At 37.9% G+C, this 22,209-nt stretch overlaps 1 protein-coding gene across 1 annotated transcript; it reads right to left on the bottom strand.

Annotated features, from left to right (window-relative positions):
- Positions 1-797: 797 nt before the first annotated feature.
- LOC108670910 lies at positions 798-20,428 on the bottom strand. The gene is made up of 6 exons (XM_047882534.1): positions 20,179-20,428; positions 9,875-9,983; positions 5,993-6,336; positions 3,572-3,806; positions 2,531-3,243; positions 798-1,915 (listed from the first exon to the last, which is right to left on the bottom strand). The coding sequence occupies exons 1-6, from the start codon at positions 20,404-20,406 to the stop codon at positions 1,715-1,717; spliced, it is 1,830 nt and encodes a 609-aa protein (XP_047738490.1). The 5' UTR covers positions 20,407-20,428; the 3' UTR covers positions 798-1,714.
- Positions 20,429-22,209: the final 1,781 nt, after the last annotated feature.

Below are 22,209 nucleotides of genomic sequence, written 5' to 3'. Positions count from 1 at the left end.
CTAAATACCTAGAGATTAATTAGATTAATTAACTATATACATTTAAGAAAGCGTAGCATGGCACTCCGTATATTGACTTTATTTATTATAACGTATCGTAAAGATACGCGCCTTATTTACGGAAAAATACGACACAACGAGAAGTAAAACTTGATTCCAATTTATAATATCTTGAGTATATTATGTTTAATCTTCAATTGCCTGTAGTTGCCTGATGAATATCAAATAAATTGTTGATAAACTAATTTGTGTTAAAATGAACGATTTCTATTCGAATTATTTCCTTCAAAATTCATCCTTCATGCTTCATGATTATGAATAGTTCATATTTTATGGTTTATCAGTAGTTTTATGATTTATTCAACACGTTTTTTGGGCTGTATATTTCTAGCATTCGGGGCTGCCAAAGAATTTCTCATCTAAATCACAATTCAACAAGAATTATTTGGCCTTATAAATAACACTTCAAAAATACAATTGTTTCTGATCACGTAAAGATCGTTGGTGAATTATAAGTAGCCTTTCAATACACGATCGACCGCAATTAAAAAATGAAACCCTGTTTTCCGACTACAACTGTGTCTGTAGAACCCAGTACACTGGCAGTGAATATTTTTAAGGAAAAATGATAGGAATAGCATTGAAACAATTTTTCACTGCCCGATCAGCCCACAGTCTAGGTAGGAATAGCATTAAAACAACTCTTCTCTGCCCGATCAGCCCACAGTCCAGGTAGATATAAATTATTGTCACTCGGCACTGGAATTAACTCAATTGATAATAAATAGAAAATTGCAATATTAATTAATGTATTTAACTTTAATCAAATTCTTTACGTTACCGTCTCTAGGTAAAATAAGACTCAATTTGCGGAATAAAATGCATATATACCTTTATTACTATTATGTACCGACCCGTGTTGGTGTACTATAATGTTCGTACTCTAGATAACCAGGGTACCATAGTGTTCATACTCTGAATACTCTAGTGTTCTAGGGTATTTTAATTTTCATAAATATCGCCGTAAGTTCGTTTAGGCTTCTCATAACATTTCGCGGCAGACGATACGAAACTGCTAAACTTTGATTGCTAGTCTACAGTAAGCGTCACGTGAAGGATAGCTTAGGTTACACCAGCTCTAGTAGCCCCTGAACTGCTCTAATCGCTTCTGAACTGCACTAGCCGCACCTGATCTGCACTAATAGCTTTTGAACTGCACTAGCCGCACCTGATCTGCACTAATCGCTTTTGAACTGAACTAGCCGCACCTGGTCTGCACTAATCGCTTTCGAACTGGACTAGCCGTACCTGATCTGCACTAATCGCTCTTGAACCGAACTAGCCGCACCTGATCTGTTCTAATCGCTTCTGACCTGCACTAGCCACAGCTGAATTGCACTAATCGCTCTTGTACTGCATCAGCAGCTGCTGAAGTGACCTGAACGCTCCGGGACTCCACTAGCCGCTCCTAAGTCATACGTATCGCTCTTGAGTCGCACAAGTTGTTCCAAAATATCAATTATAGATAAAAAAACCTAGAGGTCGCATTTGAATATCAGAATCAGCTATACATAAAACTTCAATCTTGCCTCATTTTCTTCACGGGCCATTTCAGAACGCTTGTTCTCCTCCTATTCACCCAAAGAACGAGGATAAATTGACTTCCTTTGGGGCAGTTCTACCAATAGAAAAATGCTAGGCTGAAAAATCTGCCTCAAATATGCAACGAGAGCGCCTCGTTGCCGAGAACAGCGCGCGCCACTTTGCTTATCTGGATGTCGATGGGCTGGGTGGTGTCGAAGAGATAAGGAGACTCCAGGAAGATCAACAACGTCCCGATGATGGACGTTAGGAAGAAGACCCACAACAGCAAGCGATCTAGAACCATCGCCACGAACGCCCAGTCGTCGTCGTTCTGCGGTAGCATCAACCAGAGAGTTTTGGATCAATCTTGGTTTTGGAATGTGGTAAGTCAAAGAGGGCGAATGGAATTAGCATGGTCACTGGAAATTGATGTCAAATAATGTAGAAAACCGTTTTGGTTTACGGTTTTGGTGGGTGAACATGATCGAAAGTTACACCGGGCAACGGAATTTCAACATTCGTTTAAATGATTTTTAAGTTTCCGATTTTATTTTATGATGTACACGTAAAAATACAGAACAAATTAATGATACCTAACATTTCCCTGCCTTGGTTTTGCTCTCGTAACTTCAAGATTCTACTCAAACTACCGAAAGATTTATGTGTTCGAATTGACACAGCATTCAATTGGAATGTACTTCCAACAAAATCCCAGCACCTGAATCATAAGTGCAGATTAATAAATTATATATTTTAACACCGATACTTACTAGGACTCAATTTGCGAATTTTATCTCATAGGTCTATCAATACCGATTACTGTGCATCATAGCTAATTGATGAATGACCAAGGCCGCTACTCTAATTTCACTTGGTAAGACAATTAATGAAGAAGACATTTGCATTCAAAACATGGACAAGAAGAGCGTCCATAAACTTTCCTGACCTCGTCGAACTTGTCCTGCTGGACCATGTGGCTGTGGATGAACTGGACGTTGTGGATTGCCCTTCGGATCTCGGGTGGATAAAACACCTCGGGATTGTGTCCCACGTGGAAACACTCGGGGAGCTCGTCATACGAGGCATCCAGCACCAGTCTACCAGTGGAAATGATCCTCTTTGCGGACCCATTCCCCCCGTTACGTTTATTTCCCATTGGGGGAAACCGTGGTGGAAACATCGGGTTTTTATTTGCATCGGTTGAACTCTTACGTCGGTCACGATCTGCTGCGCTTCGGCCGCGATCTGCGTGATGCCGGTCAAGATCTGCAGCCGACCGGCTATGATCCGACGTCGCGTTCCTGTTGTTGTTTTGGCGGTTCTGACGGCCATCTTGGTCTCTAGTGAAAAACTTGTTTATTTTGTTGGGGTTTCCATTCAAACCTCCACTTCGACTTCCGCCCTTGTTCGTCCCTGCGGACCCCTGAGAGATCGTGTCTTCTCCCCGCCCTCCCCCACGGGAGTCCTCATTATATCTTTTCTCTACAATATAACTGCCGATTCTTCCTTCTCCTTTGGGAGGACGACCATTTTTGTTTGTGGCGGGGGGAGTCAAAAGATTCTTATAGTTCCTGGAAAGGATGGGAGGAGGGGGGATTCCAGGCACCTCAATGGACACGTCTTCGAGGGAGTGTGAACGCATCCCCTCGTAGGGGGTGTCTGGGGAAGAAAGAGTGCAGAGGTGAAGACGTAAGTCATTTGAAATAATCATTAAAAACCTAAAAATTTCTCACTTTTCCCAGCCGCATTTTTTACTAGTGATTCTACTATCTAGTGATTTTACTATCGCTTATTCCATCCACTCGTTTTCCGCCTGCTCCTCATCACCTAAAAACCAAGCTGTAGCCCCTTTCACCTGAGAAGAAGGAGAAGAGAGAAGAGGGAGAGAAAAATCAGGACGAGAAAGTGACGAGAAATAAACAGAAGACAAAAGAAAATAAAGGCAAAGAGGAACGTGGATTAGAAAGATGGCAAAAGATATCCTCACCGATGTAGGAGGGCACTGCGCGACGTTCGCCAAAGCCAGCTGCACGACCACCGTTTTCATGAGGCAGGGGCGATGCAGCTCCTGTTTCGTCGAGCTCTTCGTCGTCGTGGCGAGGTGAGTCTCCCTCATCGCCTTCTTCGTCCTCGTCCTCCTGCTGTGTCTGAGGGCTGCCCTCATTTAGGTGCTGGTCCGGCACGCGCATCAACAGGAACGCCGGCATCTTGCAGATGAACAACTGACGCAGGAATAAGGCTTCTGCTTATCGCGACTTGTGTAAATTGATTTAATAGAAACGAATTCGAGGATTTCAACTGGTTAGATGCGCAAATGGTTCAGAGATAAATTGGTTAAATGTGTGAATTATATGAACTATATGAATCATGTCTATATATATATATATATATATATATATGTTTGATTAATCGATGAGTAGGCAGTATAAGACGAATTAGATGCGATACTTTAATAATTGAAAATTAATTAGTTAGTGCTCTGCAAAAGACGAATGCTTTGAGGCAAGATAAACCTCAATGCTTAGACAGAGTCCTACTTCTTTTGAAAACTTCAAGGAAGTGAGAGTGCCAATAAAAAACATTACATGTTTCCAATGAAAACGTTTCGAAGTCCAGCTCCATCATTTGTTCAAAGATTCAACAAAATACTCATTATAAATTCTTCGACAGATATACTGAATCGAAACTGAACTCAAATTGGCAAGCAAGATATAACGAGAAGAAAGTGAACGAATAAATCTATCTGTTAACAATTTCAAATGATTATAAACCCAAGTTATAATTTTTATTAGGTTTTACTCAAAACTTGATAAAGATCAAGAAATTATTAAATCGATAACACCGGAAATTTAAGCTAAATCCTGAAATAAATGTCACTCGGGAATCCCTTAGTTCGGCGCGATTGAGGTGGTTGCGTAAGTCGGTTCCCAGTACGATAACTCTTACCCCCATGCTTTGACAATCTATTAAAAAGTTGTGTTAGTTGCATTTATGAATGTCGTTGAGTTATGCACGCAGCTGTATTTACAAGCCATAGCTGGTAACATGTGAACAGGGGAAAGAAACATTTTCTTTACGATTTGTGAACGATAATAAATTGAATACTCATGCAAAAAGTTGCATTTTCTTGGCCTCCTCTCACAATTTACACTATTGGAAATAAAATTTCTCATTCACGGATTTTAGCACCAATATCTTCGAGTAGTTTATTGCGTTTCAACGCTTGAATGAATCTTGAAAGAGATTTAAAAATGTATAAATTGCAATTTTCTAATTTGTGCGTCTTTCATGACATGCATTTTTTATTTCAATATTTTGCCCAATTAATTCGCTCTATATGAGTTTCCCTCAGGCCTGGCTGTTACGCGAAGTCATGTCCCTAATGATATACTGATATTTTTACCAGTGTGTTAACGATATCATGCATTGTTGTTTGTTCCGGCATCTGAAGAGAAAGTGTGTCCTAAGAAATGGAAGTTTATTCATAAAATATTTGAATTTGAAAATAGTTGGAAATACTTTTCATTAAGCGCAAAGATATTCTTGCTGTCAAAATGCTATCGTCTTTGGTCGACGAATGCAGTTGTGCGCAGTGCGCATCGATGTTCGTTGGTATGGCATCACGCATTTTCTTCACTATAAAGTGTGAGCAAAAATGCCAGAATTTCCGCAGTGGAACCAAATATTCGCAGCAACCTCATCCAGCTCTACATATTGCCAGCGAATTGTGTAACATCCCGGTGAGTGATTATGATTTTAAGCAATTAGCGTCCAATGCCAGTGTTTCTGGCATCCAAGTTATCAAACTTCAGTTTACTTTTAATCAGTAACTTAATTAAAATAACGAATCTAGTTCGTGTCCCTTTGGTGAATGAACTAGATTGGGTATAAATCTGTCTGGTAAATAAAAATAATAGATAAATTGGGCCTATTAACCGTATAGGTCTATTCTTAATCTAACTTGTTCCATCATTCATTTCAGGATTCAATATAAACTCTGTAAATTGTTTTATGGGAATTGGTTGTACAAGTATTTCTGTTGGGGGTGGCTTCCGGAACCTTTTCATTGAGAATATGACTTGACTTGTTTACTTGTTTCTCGGTTAAATTTATGTATGACTAAAAATTCAAACTAATTCATAATGCTCATGTTTTGTGAAACTTTATAAATGATAAGGTGACTATTTGATATTATATAAACTAAGAGATTTTTCTACTGAACCTTTGAAATGAATTATTCATGAAAATTTGAGGACATTTCAAATAAATATTCTTTATTTTCTATGAGTAATATACCTTAACCATGCTATATTTTCCATCTTTATACTAGAAAATTCATAATCATAAATACTCAGAAAATCAACCCTATTCTCAAACCAAAATTTGCATATCTTTCCACACCACACACCTTTTTCACCCACGGCGCCATGCGATGAGTGGACGGGTTACGGTAATGAATATTGAGCACAATGATGGTGACCAAAACACTGAGTCCCACGAGCAGCATGGAGAAGAGAAGATATTTGCCCAGCAGTGGCAAGGCCAGTGAAGTGGAGGGAATAATCTCAGATATGAGCAAGAAGAACATAGTCTGGGAGAGCAAGATGCTGATGCAGAGTGCCACCTTCTCCCCAGAGTACGCAGGTAGGTAGAACACGAGTACTGAGAGGATCTCCAGCCCCACGCATGGGATGATCAGGTTGACGGTGTAGAAGAGCGTCTTGCGGCGCAGCGTCATGTTGAAGTAGATGTCTGTTGGAGTAGATAAATGTTAGAGTAGGTGTCTGTTGGAGTAGAGATATATTGGAGTAGATGTCTGTAGGAGTGGATATATGTTAAAGTAGATGTCTGTTGGAGTAGATAAATGTTAAAGTAGATGTCTGTTGTAGTAGAGATATATTGGAGTAATTTCGGTGATCACATACCGGCAATAACCACAAAAGGTAGACAACAGATGGGGTGGATCTGGCGGACGTTCAGAACGAGAGAAGCGGAACCGATGATCACACTCTTCAGAACCCTTGAAATACCTATCCTTGAATACTGCTGCCAGCTCTGGACTCCGTTCACACTAGGCGCAATACGGCAACTGGAAGGAGTTGGGTGGGACATGTTATTCAGGGGTAACGACGAGGCAGGAGGGACCTGTTATTCAGGAGGGGGGGGAGCAGAGGGGGCATGTTATTCAAAGGGTTAGGGCAGTAGAAGAGTACCGGGGTGGTAGTTGGTAATATCCTATAGTGAGGAAAACGTCCCGCGGTGAAAGGGAAACCCCTTAAATGATTTGTTTATTGGACAAGTAAAATAAATAAGCAAATTGAAAAGTAATTGTTAATTAATTAATTAGTTAAGAGATTTTTGGGTATTTTCAAACTTACTTTTAGACTATATAAGCTACACTTCACTATTCATAACTGTTTTTTTCCAGTTTTAGAAAAGAATCTTGGTCAATGTAGGAACCTTACATACATCAATTGGTATATAATAACCGACTTGCAAATTATTTTTCATTTTTCGTTGGTTGCTAGAATTCATAGTTGTAATGTCGTTGACTTTGTACGGGTTTTTAAAGTCAACGATTGACTCGAAGCTTTTGATAAAATGCTTAATTTTCCAACTCCTATACGGAAAGTCAATCTGAATTCGATTGCAAACATAAATTAATTTTCACATGAGAATTGAATCGGGATGAAACATATATGGCTATAAATGAAATATACGGAATTATCTGACGTCATAATGACATGGAGGCAATGAGTTAGATTATGGCTCATTGTCTCAATGCAAAAGTTTCATTAACGATAGATATTGAGTTAATATCTATACAAATCCAAAGGTTTTTTTTTATTTAACTAAATACTTCTCCTTGATCACTTTTTGTCGCTTTTAAATAAGTCTTGCCGATGAGGAATGGAAGATTAACATCGCTGACGTTCGTCCTGCTTTCGAATGCCAGTTTCATTTGTCCGATGACGGTCACGCAACATGTGTTCCAGATATTTCCTTTCCGTTTTGATGATGAATAATACAGCAAAACGATATTCCTGCCTGTATTGTGAATCCAATCAATCAACAAGTTGCAAATAACAATATTATTCTTCTCGGAGTTGTACAGCTAATCGATTAAAAAGATGCTGATAACAATTCTTTTTTTTTTCAAAATATTGGTAGCTAATTGAGCACGAAGCTGCAAAGTTTATAAAGCTGTCACAGCCTGAATTTAGAAGCCGATTGAACAACTAGGAGCTGAAGCCAATGTTATTCGATCCTGCACGAATTGCCAATCGAGCTTCGCTCTAAAGAATCAAGGGGAGGGGAAAGTTTGTGGGTCACAGGATGTCCGTGTGTCGCTGTCACTCATCTGTCCCAAATCGGATTGTCCAAGAGACGGAAAAGAGCGGCTGGGTCGGAGGACCGAACCCTAAATCCACCCGCAGACTGCGATGATGTAACAAATGAACTTAAGACACTCTGTGATAAGTGGCATTACTACTAAATAAAAATGTTATTAATTGAGTGCAATAATCACTTTGAATTGTAAATTATAAACTAGATAAAAACATTGATGATAATAAGGCCCAGGATCTCTCTCTAAATCAGCAGTGAAATGGAAACTAAACGCCACCGACCCCGCGCGAACAATCACCGAACCCCCAGCCAATCACCCCTCCGCCCCCGTCCCTGTCAATCACTCCGCCAATCACCGCTACAAATTGTGACGCCCCAATTGTTCGGTAAATTAGGCCTTTCTTTCCTTGATAAGATGTTGGTTTGTAAAGAGAGTCGGGACGTTTGTTCTTTGTTATTGGGGGAGCCAAGATGTTTTACTTGCGAGTACATCTTTGTTTGCTGTTCTTCGTGAGGTTGGGCGAGGCTTTATTTTTATCACTTTACGGAGTGAGTTGACATTTGTTGTTTTTATCCCTACTGGCAACTTTTAAAAGCGGGGATTTTGTGAGATGAGCCGGGACGCTGGTTAGAAACTCGGATATTTTGTTCAGCGTATGAACTACCGGCATGCCTTTGTTTACTTGTTCGACTCCTTAGCAATAATTTTTATAGTTCATAGAGCACATTTGAAGTAATTTTTTGTGTTCTCTCTAGAAATTACAATTCGTAAATTCAGACCATTTCTCTGCAAAGTTGTTGCTGTCATATTAGTGCACTGTTAGAATAATCACCGTTAAACGGTATTACCGGCGTTTCAGTAACCGGCCGACACGTGAAAATGAACACCGTGTTGCCGTTTTTATTCCAATTTTACGGTAGAAACCCGTGTAACGTCTGAAAAACACGGTGAAACGGTTTCTTTTCACGGGGCGGCTGGTTACTAGAACGCGGGTAAGAAAGTTTTTTCCCTTTTTTTTTCTAACAGTGTATATTTCTAATTTAGGGTCGAGATTCACGTTATCGGCAGGAATGCAATTCTGTAGGAATACGTTGGATTAAAACTCAGTGTTGTTTGAAGCCGGCGAAGTGGATAAATTTTCTTCATCCTCCTGCCTTCGCAACGTACATGGATTTTTGCTCCCTTGTTTTATAACGAGATCGAGAATGTTTGCTCGAGACAAGATGGTTGTTTGTCGGTCTAAATGGGGGATAAGCTGAAAATAAACGTGAACTATAAAATCTTTTTCAATTTAAAAAAGTATATGTCAACAGTCATGATTGTTAACGACATTTTTAATGCACAAAATGTGCACTTCAAATACATTAATAATTTACTAATAGTACTAAGATTTAACATGTAGTTCATTTCACAAAAGAGGAACTTGAAAAATACAGACTATCAACAACTATTTAGATGCACAAAACATGAAGATAAATACATCATATGTTCATCTGTGAACAATTAATTATTATTCCATTGTTGAATTAAATTTACATTTCTCGCTGAAACTTTTTTTCTCGCTGTATTGTGTGATACAGTATAAGCTGCATTGTGAAATACAGAATGGTATGTATTGTAATATACAGTATAGACCGTATTGTGTGATTCTAAAAGTTTCAGCAAGAAATGAAAGTTATTTCTCGCTGTAACTTTTATTTCTTGCTGAAACTTTTAGAGTCACACAATACAGCCTTAAATGTACCTTACAATACAACCCACACTGTATTTCACAATACAGCTTATACTGTATCTTACAATACAGCCCATACTGTATTTCACAATTAAAAAACACTGAATTATTGAAAATTTAACTCATTATCGAATGATGTTCCTGGGATTTTATGAATAGTATATTCTTCACTCCATACTAATGACGTCGAAACATTTTAATCTACATACGTTGTTCAACGTCACTTGACTGGGTGAACATTGCGATGAATGTTAACGTCAGATGTTTACTCACGTGGTCGACCCAGACATTCGTGGTCATGATTTGTTCTCGCAGGTTCTGTAGGAGATAAAAAGTTACTCTTAATATTTTATAGTTTTAAGTGGATAAATTTTCTTCATCCTCCTGCCTTCGCAACGTACATGGATTTTTACTCCCTTAATTGTTTTATAACGAGATCGAGAATGTTTGCTCGAGACAAGATGGTTGTTTGTCGGTCTAAATGGGGGATAAGCTGAAAATAAACGTGAACTATAAATTTTTTATGTAAAAAAGTAGATATCAAGATATTGTTAGGGAATGGTATAAATTTACTCATATTTCTTAGCAACAATTTTTCCATTTTCCTTTAGACTTTCAGTTCCGCAATTTAGGTTTTGCGTGCTTTAGGGATTCATTCATTCATGTTTTAGACTTTAGCTGGAGATAACTGTACGGCACAACGTAATTGTACGGATCTGTTTTACTGAATATATTGTGAACTGTGTGTTATTTCAACTGAAATCATTTCCTGACCTTGAGAGAGTGAAAGAGGTAGTCCCCCAGCAATATCAACAGCAAGGATTGTTGACGATATTTTTAATGCACAAAATGTGCACTCCAAAAATATTGAAAATTTATAACTAATAGTTCAATTCACAAAAGATGCACTTGAAATATATATAGACTATCAACAACTGTTTAGATGCACAACACATGAAGATAAATACATCATATGTTCATCTGTGAAAATTAATTATTATTCCATTGTTCAATTAAATTTACATTTCTCGCTGAAACTTTTTTTCTATCTGAAACTTTTAATACAGCTTATGCTGTATCACACAATACAGCTTATGCTGTATCATACAATACAGCTTATGCTGTATCATACAATACAGCTTATGTTGTATCATACAATACAGCTTATACCGTATCTCACAATACAACTTATGCTGTATCATACAATACAGCTTATACCGTATCTCACAATACAACTTATGCTGTATCATGCAATACAGCTTATACCGTATCTCACAATACAGCTTATGCTGTATCATACAATACAGCTTATACCGTATCTCACAATACAACTTAAGCTGTATCACACAATGCAGCCTATACCGTATCTCACAATACAGCTTAGACTGTATCACACAATACAGCCCATACGGTATCTCACAATTAAAAAAACACTGAATTATCGAAAATCTAACTAATTATTGAATGATATTCCTGGGATTTTGTGAATAGTATATTCTTCACTCCACACTAATGACGTAGAAACATTTTAATCTACGTTGTTCAACGTCACTTGACTGGGTGAACATTGCGATGAATGTTACATCCGAGGTTTACTCACGTGGTCGACCCAGACATTCGTGGTCATGATTTGTTCTCGTAGGTTCTGTAGGAGATAAAAAGTTTCTCTTAATATTTTATAGTTTCGTTTTCCTGTCATAAATTTTAGCAGAAACCGTATTGAGGATTATAAGGATTATAAGATTATCAGACCGTCAGAACAGAGGGCTGGTGGGAGGCGGATGTTACAAGGAGGTATTAAAATAGGCTGGAGTCATAAGAGTATAAATTAAGATATAGGGTCATTTAGGTCTAGAAAAATGCTACGGTCTAAGGATCTAGAAGCCTGGTGTAGTCTAAACATTCAATAAAAAATTATAACATATTAGTCAAAGATATTACTGCGAAAATTATCGATACGTCAATCACTCTGAAAGAATAGATGACCTCCTGCCTCATTTCAATTGGGCCGGATAATGTTACTTTAGTTAGTTTCGTGGTTTTGAGCGGGCTCATGCAAGAAAAATATTGATTTAGTGGTTTATAAATATAGTGATGCAGTGATTTTATAAAAATATGGATATAGTAATTTTATAAAAATAGTGATACAATGATTTTATAAAATAGTGATGTAGAGTTTTTGTTAAAATAGTAATATAGTTATTTTATAAAAATGGTGATACAGTGATTTTATAAAATAGTGATACAGTGATTTTATGAAAATAGTGATATAGCGATTTTATTCGTAGTGGCTACACACAAAAGGCGCAACGACGAAAGGACACAGAAATTCTGCAGTGATCATGAAAAGCTTCATTGGGTTTTCTGAGAAGTAAAGATGCTGCCTTAATACTGAAAATTTCAGTATTTGTTCCTCAGGCGAGTCTCGTGACCGTTCAAGCTCGGTGAATTTATTACTGAGTCGTGGAGTAGCGCTTGCGAGATGGAGCTTATCGGCCTTGATAAATGCCTTTGTTCTATTATATTTACGTCTTAAGTCCTGATTAATGCAGCGGTGATACTTTATGTCGGAGTTCGAACACGAGCGTTGTTAGAGTTGGAAAATCTCCGCTGGAACGGACAAAACATGTTGTTTATTGATTTATCGTCCACTGTTATCCCTATTTATATGTTTATAGTCCTCGTTTATTCCAATTTATATGTTTATGGTTGTCCTTCATATCCCTAACGGAAACTTCAGTTCATCACGACGTCGTAGCGTGGTCTCGACTATGTCTGCTGTAACTACTAAAATTGTAACTACTTTAAAAATAAAAATGTAACTACTTTAGCAAAAAATTATATAATTTTGACTAATTAATTAAATTTTATCTAAACCAATAGCTTTTATTTACAGCTTTTGCTGCTTACATCAAAAATGAAGAGGACTGGAGTCTCAAGGGTCTAGAAGTTTGCTGGGTCATAAAGGCCAATAAGTAGACAGGGATTAAAAGTTTTTAAAAATAGACTGGGATTAAATCGGTCTAGAAGTAGGCTGAAATTAAAAGGGTCTAAAAGTAGAAAGCGATTAAAAGTTTCTAAAAATAGGTTGTAGTACAGATGTAAAAGAGTGTAAAAAATTAAAATTGTTTAGAAGACGATGGGACTTGAAAATTTCTAGAAGTAAGCAAGGATTGAAAGGATGTACAAGTAGGCTGGGATCAAAAGGGTCTAGAAGTAGTCTAGGATTAAAAGGTCTATGCTGAGACATAAGTTACACACGTAACCTAGAAGCTAACTAGATTCAGACCCGAGGTATAAAGAGGCTAAGGAGAAGAGAGTGGCGTTGCCATGACGACCTGAGAGCAGCGGTAAGAACTGGGCAGCTTGAAACAACTGTACACTGCAGCATTAAACTACAGCTGTACACTGCAGCATTAAACTACAGCTGTACACTGCAGTAACTACAGCTGTACACTGCAACATTAAACTACAGCTGTACACTGCAGCATTAAACTACAGCTGTACTCTGCAGCATTAAACTACAGCTGTACACTACAGCATTAAACTACAGTTGTACACTGCAGCATTAAACTACAGCTGTACACTACAGCATTAAACTACAGGCTGTATACTACAGCATAATATCACAACTGTACTCAAGAGTGCAGTGAAAAATAACTCTTTCGAAACTTATTTTCCGCTGATATTTTTATGAGGTCGCCTTTAGCATGAATGACCTTCACAGGAATTTCTGATCAAAAAAATTAGTGAGCTACCGCCATGCCCCCCAAAATGAAAAATATTATTTTCAGCGCAATTTGGATGTGAATGTTGAATTTTCCAAAATTAGAAATTATATTTAAGTTTATACCTGCTGAAAACATATTCACCATTAAGTACAATGTGAAGCCTAACGTGGATCTCGAACCTCTATATGTGTGGATGATCTAATTCAATGGATCGCTCTTAACTATCTTGCTTCATATATTCATCAGATTCAAAATTTAGGTAAAGTGCTTTGAAAGTTTGGAATGTTTTTACCCAGTATGATAAAACAACTGATGAAATAATAGCTGAGGAGCTAAAATGTAAATTTTGTATTATTTAATAATATCCGAATTATTAAATAATAATTTAATAATAATAATTTCAGTAAAACTGAAATTTTGCACACAATTTATATTATATAATACATATGGAAAGCGTACAGAATTTGTAGATACAACAGCAATTTCACAACAAATAACAACTAAAATCTAGCCCAGCGTGACTTGGGATTCGTAATACCAAGTCCACAATCCCACAATCCCCTTTATGGCCAATTTGATCCTCATTAGATAAACTGTAATCGGAGTCGCAGAAATCACAATTAGCAGAAACTATTGTTAAATGACTTCCAAGCAAACACAACTAGTTTGGACTATTGTAAAACGACTTTGAGAAAGAAAATATCGTTAAAAACTTTGGTTTATAAAAAAACGTACATATAATATTTCGTGTCTGACGCTCAAAAATATTTGAACAAATTATCAAATGAAATTAAACTAATTTAAAATTTAATTTAATTTAATTTTAATCAAATTTTTCATTCAACTCGATATTGCTATGCCTCTAATTGTCTAAACAATCATAAATTCTAATTCAGATGCAGAGACGAGGCGCTGACAGCGGCAAGGCGACGCTCGTCAGGGAACATATTTAGTCTATTCTTCAAGTAATTTATAGAAATTAATTTTCATGTTATAGGAATTATCTTGTTGGGAATTAATGCTAAAACAATTTGTTATAATGTGGCAATTGAATTTTCTACCGTCCATGAAAAGCAGGGGCGGCACGTCTTATACGAGTTTTATTCGATGATTTTTTATAAAGCCTTATAATAGACACTATGATACTTTTTTCAAACTGTAAAACGCAAATTCAAATTGAAAAGGTTCTCGACAGTTCAATAGAAGAAAGCGAAAACGATAACTCACTCATGAATAACGGATAAATACTCGTCAAAGGATGATAAAAATTCGCAAGATGTATTTAACTCTAGGCAGCCCAAAAAAAAGCGCTTATCAGCGGAACCTCTACCGACAATAATTTGAGAAGACGTCTAAAATCATCATGCCATCCGTCTGAAATTATCACAACAATCGTCTGAAATCAGGCTAATCTGCTAAAATCGTCACGACAATAGTCTAAAATAAGCGAGCAAATCTTCGAAACTTATTTTTTCAATCGGCTAAACTCATTCGAATGATAATCAATCTTCTCAAATCATTTCTTCAATGGTCTAAATTCAAAACTTCAATCGTTTTTAAATCATCACAACAATTTGTCTAAAATCAGTATTGCAATCATATGAATCATCACACTATTCATATAAAATCATTACTCCAATCGTCTTCAATTATGACTGCGATCGGGAATTGCATATTTGAGATGACGTCTCATAAAACAGAAAAAGTTAAGCTGTCATATACGAAACATATTGTTTTCCATTGGCAAGAAGAGAAACTTCAAGTTATGGAAAGACATATTTTGGTAAATCTTACTCAGCAGAATCTTTTGCTATAGCTTACTCAGCAAAACTGATCGAGTGGTTTGTGCAATGAAAGACCGGTTCATCCTCAGTCAAGGGCTTTTTAAAGTCTAAGAGAAGAAAAATTGTGCAAATGTTATGGCTCAGATAAGTTATGGCTTAATAATGTATATTCATTGTCACCTAAGAGCTTAGTCCAGAGTCAAATTTGTTTGAAAATATTATTACAAATTCTGTGAGGAAACTTGCAGAGAAGTTATTCAAAATTCTTTCTGTAGATTTGGATGAAAGTTTATGATTCTGTTTCTGTCGCCAAGCTGAAACAAATGACACCTTCCCGACACCAGGGGTGACTCCTTTAAACGTGAACCTGAGGAATAAATGTAGGTGCCACGAAGTCTGCTGCCACACACGATATTTTGGGCAGAATTACATAAACTTGAAGTCTCTCGCCTCAGCGCAAACGCGGTAAATTTTTCATTTCAAGGGAAGGGGTCGGAAAGGAAGCCTCACAGGAAGGGAGGCAGGCATTGCACTTGTTGTTCTCAGCACCCAAATCTTCCGTTGTGTCATCCACGACTGAAGGGAAAAAAATGTTCGCCTGAAGTGCGTGATGTTTTTTTAGTTATTTTTAAATTACTGCTGTCGTCAGTTTTTTTTTTTTGCAAGCGAGGCGTTCTTAACTTTCCATGTAACCTTCGAGTCATTCCGCTCCTTGCCATTTCTAGTCGAATTGCCTATATTACGAAACTGTTTTTTGTGAGGAACTCGTGTCGTTACGATGCGAGACACAAGATTTTCGAAGATGTATCGTTTAGCTGAATGGCTTCAGGAAATGACTTCATATTTAATTTATTGTCTAGGATCAGCAACAGCATTTTAACTCAAAAGAATATAATACTGAAAGAGGCCTTGTTTACTTGTCTTTTGCTCAGAAACGTGTGACTGTGCAGCTAAGCCAACTCATTCGATAATTTCATGGGATGTCGGTGTAAAAAACTCGTTTTTCATTTAAAGTTACGAATGTTTTCATATTTTATAGGCACAATTAAACTTAAGGAAGAATGCGAGATTAGACTGATTAGATTTTAAATGGCAGAATTCCATAAATAATTTCTTCAACGTAGGGCATAGCTACTGAAATAATAATGTGTCAATGACAACAAAGAAAATGTTAATCATTGATGATGCAACAACAAATTAAATAACTGCTACCATTGTCATCACTATCACGAAGAAATAAAGAGTTTCACGGTAATATCAAGTAGAATAACACTAAAAATTGGTATTTCAATAATAACTGAGACGATAGTACTTAATAGCGATGTAATGATAATGATCATGTAACAAGTTTCGTTCATGACTAAGTGTAGAAGAATTCCCTTTTTTTGAGAGAACTTAATAATGCATAAGAAGTATTAATACGATTAATAAGAAAAACAGATCCGAATTACAAGATAAAAACATACCATAAGATGCCCTATACTCAATCTCGCTTTTTCTTGACGACGCAATAAAAAACTTTTTAAAGTCAAAAGTTTCTGTGAAGAACTAGAATAAGAATTGGGGAACTCGGTCCAAGTAATTCAATGTGAATGACTTGTGTTAACTTCCCTTCAGACGAACTAGAAGGATAAGTGATAATTTGACTTCAATCCTTATTTTTCCTCACATACTATTACTTTTCTTCGCTTCCCCTCAAGTTCCATCATTTGCTTTCCCTTCCCATTTCTTCCTACAATCCCTCAAACAATAATTCAATATTACTGACATAAGCCTATTTACATATATATATTCTCCCATTTTGCGCAGTTACAAAAATCTGCAATCGGCCAGATTTTGCCCATTCCTCAGTGCACATATACTAAACCATTATTGATATTTTCTACCATCAAATTTCCATCACTACACGTTCTTTTTCACCTTTGTATATCACCTTAACTCAGTTTCCTTTCCAATTCCACCTTGTAATCCACTCTTTTCTTGCTCTCCTCTTGTTTGTGCTCTTCCCTATCTCCTATTTGATCCACTCACTTCCAATCGATGCACTTTAATTTCTCTCAATTCCCTTTATTTTCCCTCACTTCCCTGCATTTTCCCTATTTTCTCAGCGCCCATAACCTTGTTTCTTTTACTCCATTGAATTCAACAAACGCATCGTCTCTGAACTCCAGTTAAGCTAATCATATTTAAAGGACCGCAGCAACTAAGAGCTGTAAATATCAGCACCACGAGACGACTGAGCAGTTTATGTACGCAGCAGCTGTACGTAACATGTGTGTAAAGCAGCTGTACACAGGAGCTGTACACAGCAGCTGTACCCAGCAGCTGTACGTAACATGTGTGTAAAGCAGCTGTACACAGCAGCTGTACACAGCAGCTGTACACAGCAGCTGTACACAGCANCAACCACCTCCACTATAACACCTCCATCTCTACAACCACCTCCACTATAACACCTCCATCTCTACAACCACCTCCACTATAACACCTCCATCTCTACAACCACCTCCACTATAACACCTCCATCTCTACAACCACCTCCACTATAACACCTCCATCTCTACAACCACCTCCACTATAACACCTCCATCTCTACAACCACCTCCACTATAACACCTCCATCTCTACAACCACCTCCACTATAACACCTCCATACCTACAACCACCTCCACTATAACACCTCCATACCTACAACCACCTCCACTATAACACCTCCATACCTACAACCACCACCACTACAACACCTCCATACCTACAACAACCATCACCATAACACCTCCGTACGTACTACCACTACAACAGTAATATCCCAACCCCTAAAACTATTTCCCTTGCAACCACAAACACTTTAACTACCATCAACTACTACCACCACCAATACATACACCCTCGCTACAATCGGTTCACGAGTTTCTATACAATCAAAATTTTTATTGTGTATTTAGTATCGATGGTTTTGATTTTAGTTTAAAAATCAACAAAAAATTTTGAATGTATGTATTTCATGAAGATTCTGAATGTACGTATATCGTGCTCAAAATTTAAAAATGTATTTTCGAGTGGGGATCTTGCGCTTGAGATACTCAAGTGTTCGCTACAAATACTGAAGACTTTTTTGTCTGAGATTCTTAAATATTTGATGCAAATACCGTAGACTTTCTTCTAAGTGATACTCAACTGGTCTGTGCAAATACCGTAGACTTCTTCGCGAGAGGTACCTAAATGTTCGGTGTGAATACCGTAGTCTTTTCCATCCTCAGATGTACTCAAATTTTTGTAGCAAACACCGTAGACTTTTTTCTCCTAGAGGTACATAATTGTCGGGTGTAAAGGCCTTCGAGCGTGTTATTAAAAATGCGGGTCTAATCAAATAAAGCCCTTCACACGAACAAACCAACTGAAAATATATGTTAACGCTAAAATATATGTGTTATAGTGATGCACGTGTTAACCACTGACAGCTGTCACCACCCCTGGAGAGCTGCACTGTACTGTGATGCATCCATTAAGACAATGACTCGACGGCCTCATGGCGGAATAAATTATTTAAATGGAATGTTTAATAAGAATTATTATTAATTTAACGCTATTCAACTAGTGGTACAGAAAAATAATTAAAAATAATTATAATAATTTAATTATTTATTAAATTAATTAATTCCATATAAAAATAAACATGGAATAGCACTGAGAAAAAGTTTATCCGTACAATGATATGAAAACATTATAATAAGGTTAAATTGTGATTTTACAGCGTTTCCATTCAATCTAAAATTGAAATCAAACTCACCAACAACAGGCTAAAGTTAGCTATTCTACAGCGCTACTACACCATATATATTACTATCGCTGCTTAACACCTTTGAATACCTGTAAAATTTAGTGAGCACGTATCTCTGTCTCTTATACACATCTAGATGTGTATAAGAGACAGGCTGTACACTGCAGCATTAAACTACAGCTGTACACTGCAGCATTAAACTACAGCTGTACACTGCAGCATTAAACTACAGCTGTACACTGCAGCATTAAACTACAGCTGTACACTGCAGCATTAAACTACAGCTGTACACTGCAGCATTAAACTACAGCTGTACACTGCAGCATTAAACTACAGCTGTACACTGCAGCATTAAACTACAGCTGTACACTGCAGCATTAAACTACAGCTGTACACTGCAGCANTTCTGTCTCTTATACACATCTAGATGTGTATAAGAGACAGCACTACAACAGTAACATCCCCACCTCTACAACCGTTTCCCTTGCAACCACGAACACTTCAACTACCATCAACTACTACCACCAATACAGACATCCTCGCTACCATCGTCATCACTAAAATCACCATAACTACAACCACAATTGTTGACACTACCAATTCTAAATATATTTTCACGAGTTTCTATACAACTTTAACTTTTATCTTTGTATTGAGTTCCGATGGCCTTGATTTTATTTCAGAAATCAACAAAATATTCTGAATGTATGCATATCAAGCTAAAAATTTGAAAAAATAAATGTAAATTATTTGCGAGTGGGGATTTTGCAATTGAGATACTCAAATACTCGGTGCAAATACCGCAGAATTTTTTATCATTGATACTTAAATATTCAGGGCAAACACCGTAGACTTCTTTGCGTGGCGTGAGATACTTAAATCATCGGAGTGAATACCGTGAGCTTATACGCCCTCAGTGGTACTCAAATGTTTGTAGCAAGTACAGTATACTTGTTTGTCCTGGAGATACCTAAATGTCGGGTGTAAACACATTCGAACGTGTTATTAATAATGCGTTTGTCTAATCAAATAAAGTCCTTTACAAGAACAAGCCAACCGCAAACATATCTTAACCGCTAAAAATATGTGTTAAAGTGATACACGTGTTAATCATTGACATCTGTCACCACCCCTGGAGAGCTGCACTGTACTGTGATGCAGAAGTTAGCACACAACAGTAAGAGCACAACAAAGTAAACACCAAAAGTACCGCTCACCAGATCAATGAGCTGAGATAGCCGCAGTCGCATCCAAACAGTGATGGTCTCGTTGTTGTTACTGACTGGTCGTATAAGTCGGTTGTAAGAGCTCAGTAGGTCGTCGTAGAGGCGTTTAGCGTCAGGGTTGGCCGCCCCTAAAACGACCATAAATGTAAGCGTCATAAGTACCGACCATCTGAGGCCGAGCGTCGGCCTGTCGCGGCCAAACTCAAGAGCGGCCCTCATCACGCCCGGCGACGGCACCGACAACCTCACTCAACCGCTGCCACTGGCGCACTGAGATGTGCTGGTACTGGGAGAAATGTGGCGACTTTTTGTGATTTGTGATAATACTGTGACTTGTGATGAGACTTGTGGTGATTTGTGATAATACTGTGACTTGTGATGAGACTTGTGGTGATTTGTGATGATACTGTGACTTATGATGTGACTTGTGATGATATAGTGTATTTACATGGTGACTTATGGTGATGTTGTAGATATGTGATGACTTATTGTGATACTGTGACTTATGATGTGACTTGTGGTGATGCTGGACGCAATGTTGCGTCTCATGGTGATGCTGTGAGTTGTGGTGATGCTGTGAGTTGTGGTGATGCTGTGAGTTGTGGTGATGCTGTGAGTTGTGGTGATGTTGTGAGTTGTAGTGATGTTGTGAGTTGTGCTGATGCTGTGATTCAAGTTTATGCTCTTGGTGATGTTATTTTGAAAGGTATTCACCGCCAAGAATTCGCTTTCAAATCCAATAAATTTATTCGGCCGGACATGCCTCTTAAAATTCATTCGTTTGAAGGAAAGTCTTCTTTTGGAATATAAGAGCGATGGTTTCATGAAAAAATACATGAATTGACTTTCAGTTTAGATAAATACAGCTTAGATACAGTTTCAATTTAATTTTTAAAATAATTTAATGTAGCATGTTCATGTGTGAGGACTATACCTAAATCTGCATGATTATGTGTACAACACAAAACCATCGAGGAAAAACACCGGATGAGGTTATATCATTTATATTTTTTGATCGTTTCTATTGATTAGAGAAGCCTGATTTTATCAGTAGAAAATATCAATTATCTTGAATGAATTTTACGCCTGGTGGTTTTGTACTAGAATTTGTGCTACGCGTGCTCCTACTTGTATAACGTGTATTTCCACTATTATTATCCGTATTAAATGTTGTTTTTGAATTATCATTTCAATTGCTAGTGTTTCTGACATTAGGATTGCTCTTAGTTCTGGTATTTGTGTTAACGCTACGCGTGGTTCTGGTATTAGTATTGCCGCTACGCGTGGTTCTGGTATTAGTATTGCCGCTACGCGTAGTTCTGGTATTAGTATTGCCGCTACGCGTAGTTCTGGTATTAGTATTGCCGCTACGCGTGGTTCTGGTATTAGTATTGCCGCTACGCTTAGTTCTGGTATTAGTATTGAGATTGCCCTTTTATTAGTATCACGTATGGTATTCGTATTTACGTAGATATCACGCCTTGTCGCGACACGAGTATCATCTTCAGTAAAGTATTTATAGACTCATAGACGCACTCGTGACGCAAAACAATGACGCATGAGTGAACTACTGTCATCTCCCTTTATTCCCACTCTTCCCTCATTCCCACTCACCCCTTCCCAACTCTTTTCCCCCTCTGCTCTCCCCACAACTTTCCCACCCTACCCACTCTTCCCCTCTCACACCCTCCACGCTTCCCTCATTCCCACTCACCCCTCCCCACTCTTTTCCCCCCATCCGCTCTCCCCACGACTTTCCCACCCTACCCACTCTTCCCCTCTACCACCCTCCACTCTCCCCTCATTCCCACTCACCCCTTCCCACACTTTTCCCCCTCCGCTCTTAACACACCTTTCCTTCCCTACCCACTCTTCCCTCTCACCCTCCACTCTCCCCTCATACCACCAGACCTTCCCTCCCCCCGTCTTCCCTCTCTTCCCCGAGGGGTTTATTGCATTCCAGACGGTGACGTGGAGCGTCACTTAGCATTGCAATTACGACGCCTGCACCAGCTGTCGTTA

This window comes from Hyalella azteca, unplaced genomic scaffold, assembly GCF_000764305.2.
Source record: "Hyalella azteca isolate HAZT.00-mixed unplaced genomic scaffold, Hazt_2.0.2 contig1382, whole genome shotgun sequence".
Classification (NCBI taxonomy): Eukaryota; Metazoa; Arthropoda; class Malacostraca; order Amphipoda; family Hyalellidae; genus Hyalella; species Hyalella azteca.
Note: the sequence above shows the minus strand (reverse complement) of the source record. Positions and strands in the feature narration are given on the sequence as shown.

What these genes read in the sequence shown, in the direction of transcription:
- LOC108670910 (XM_047882534.1), bottom strand. Translation starts at nt 20,406, where the DNA reads ATGAGGGCCGCTCTTGAGTTTGGCCGCGACAGGCCGACGCTCGGCCTC. An exon ending in GTCAAGTGACGTTGAACAAC is followed by an intron (nt 6,337 to 9,874) that starts GTATGTAGATTA and finishes CTACTCCAACAG; the next exon opens with ACATCTACTTCAACATGACG. An exon ending in CGCAGTGCCCTCCTACATCG is followed by an intron (nt 3,244 to 3,571) that starts GTGAGGATATCT and finishes TTTCTTCCCCAG; the next exon opens with ACACCCCCTACGAGGGGATG.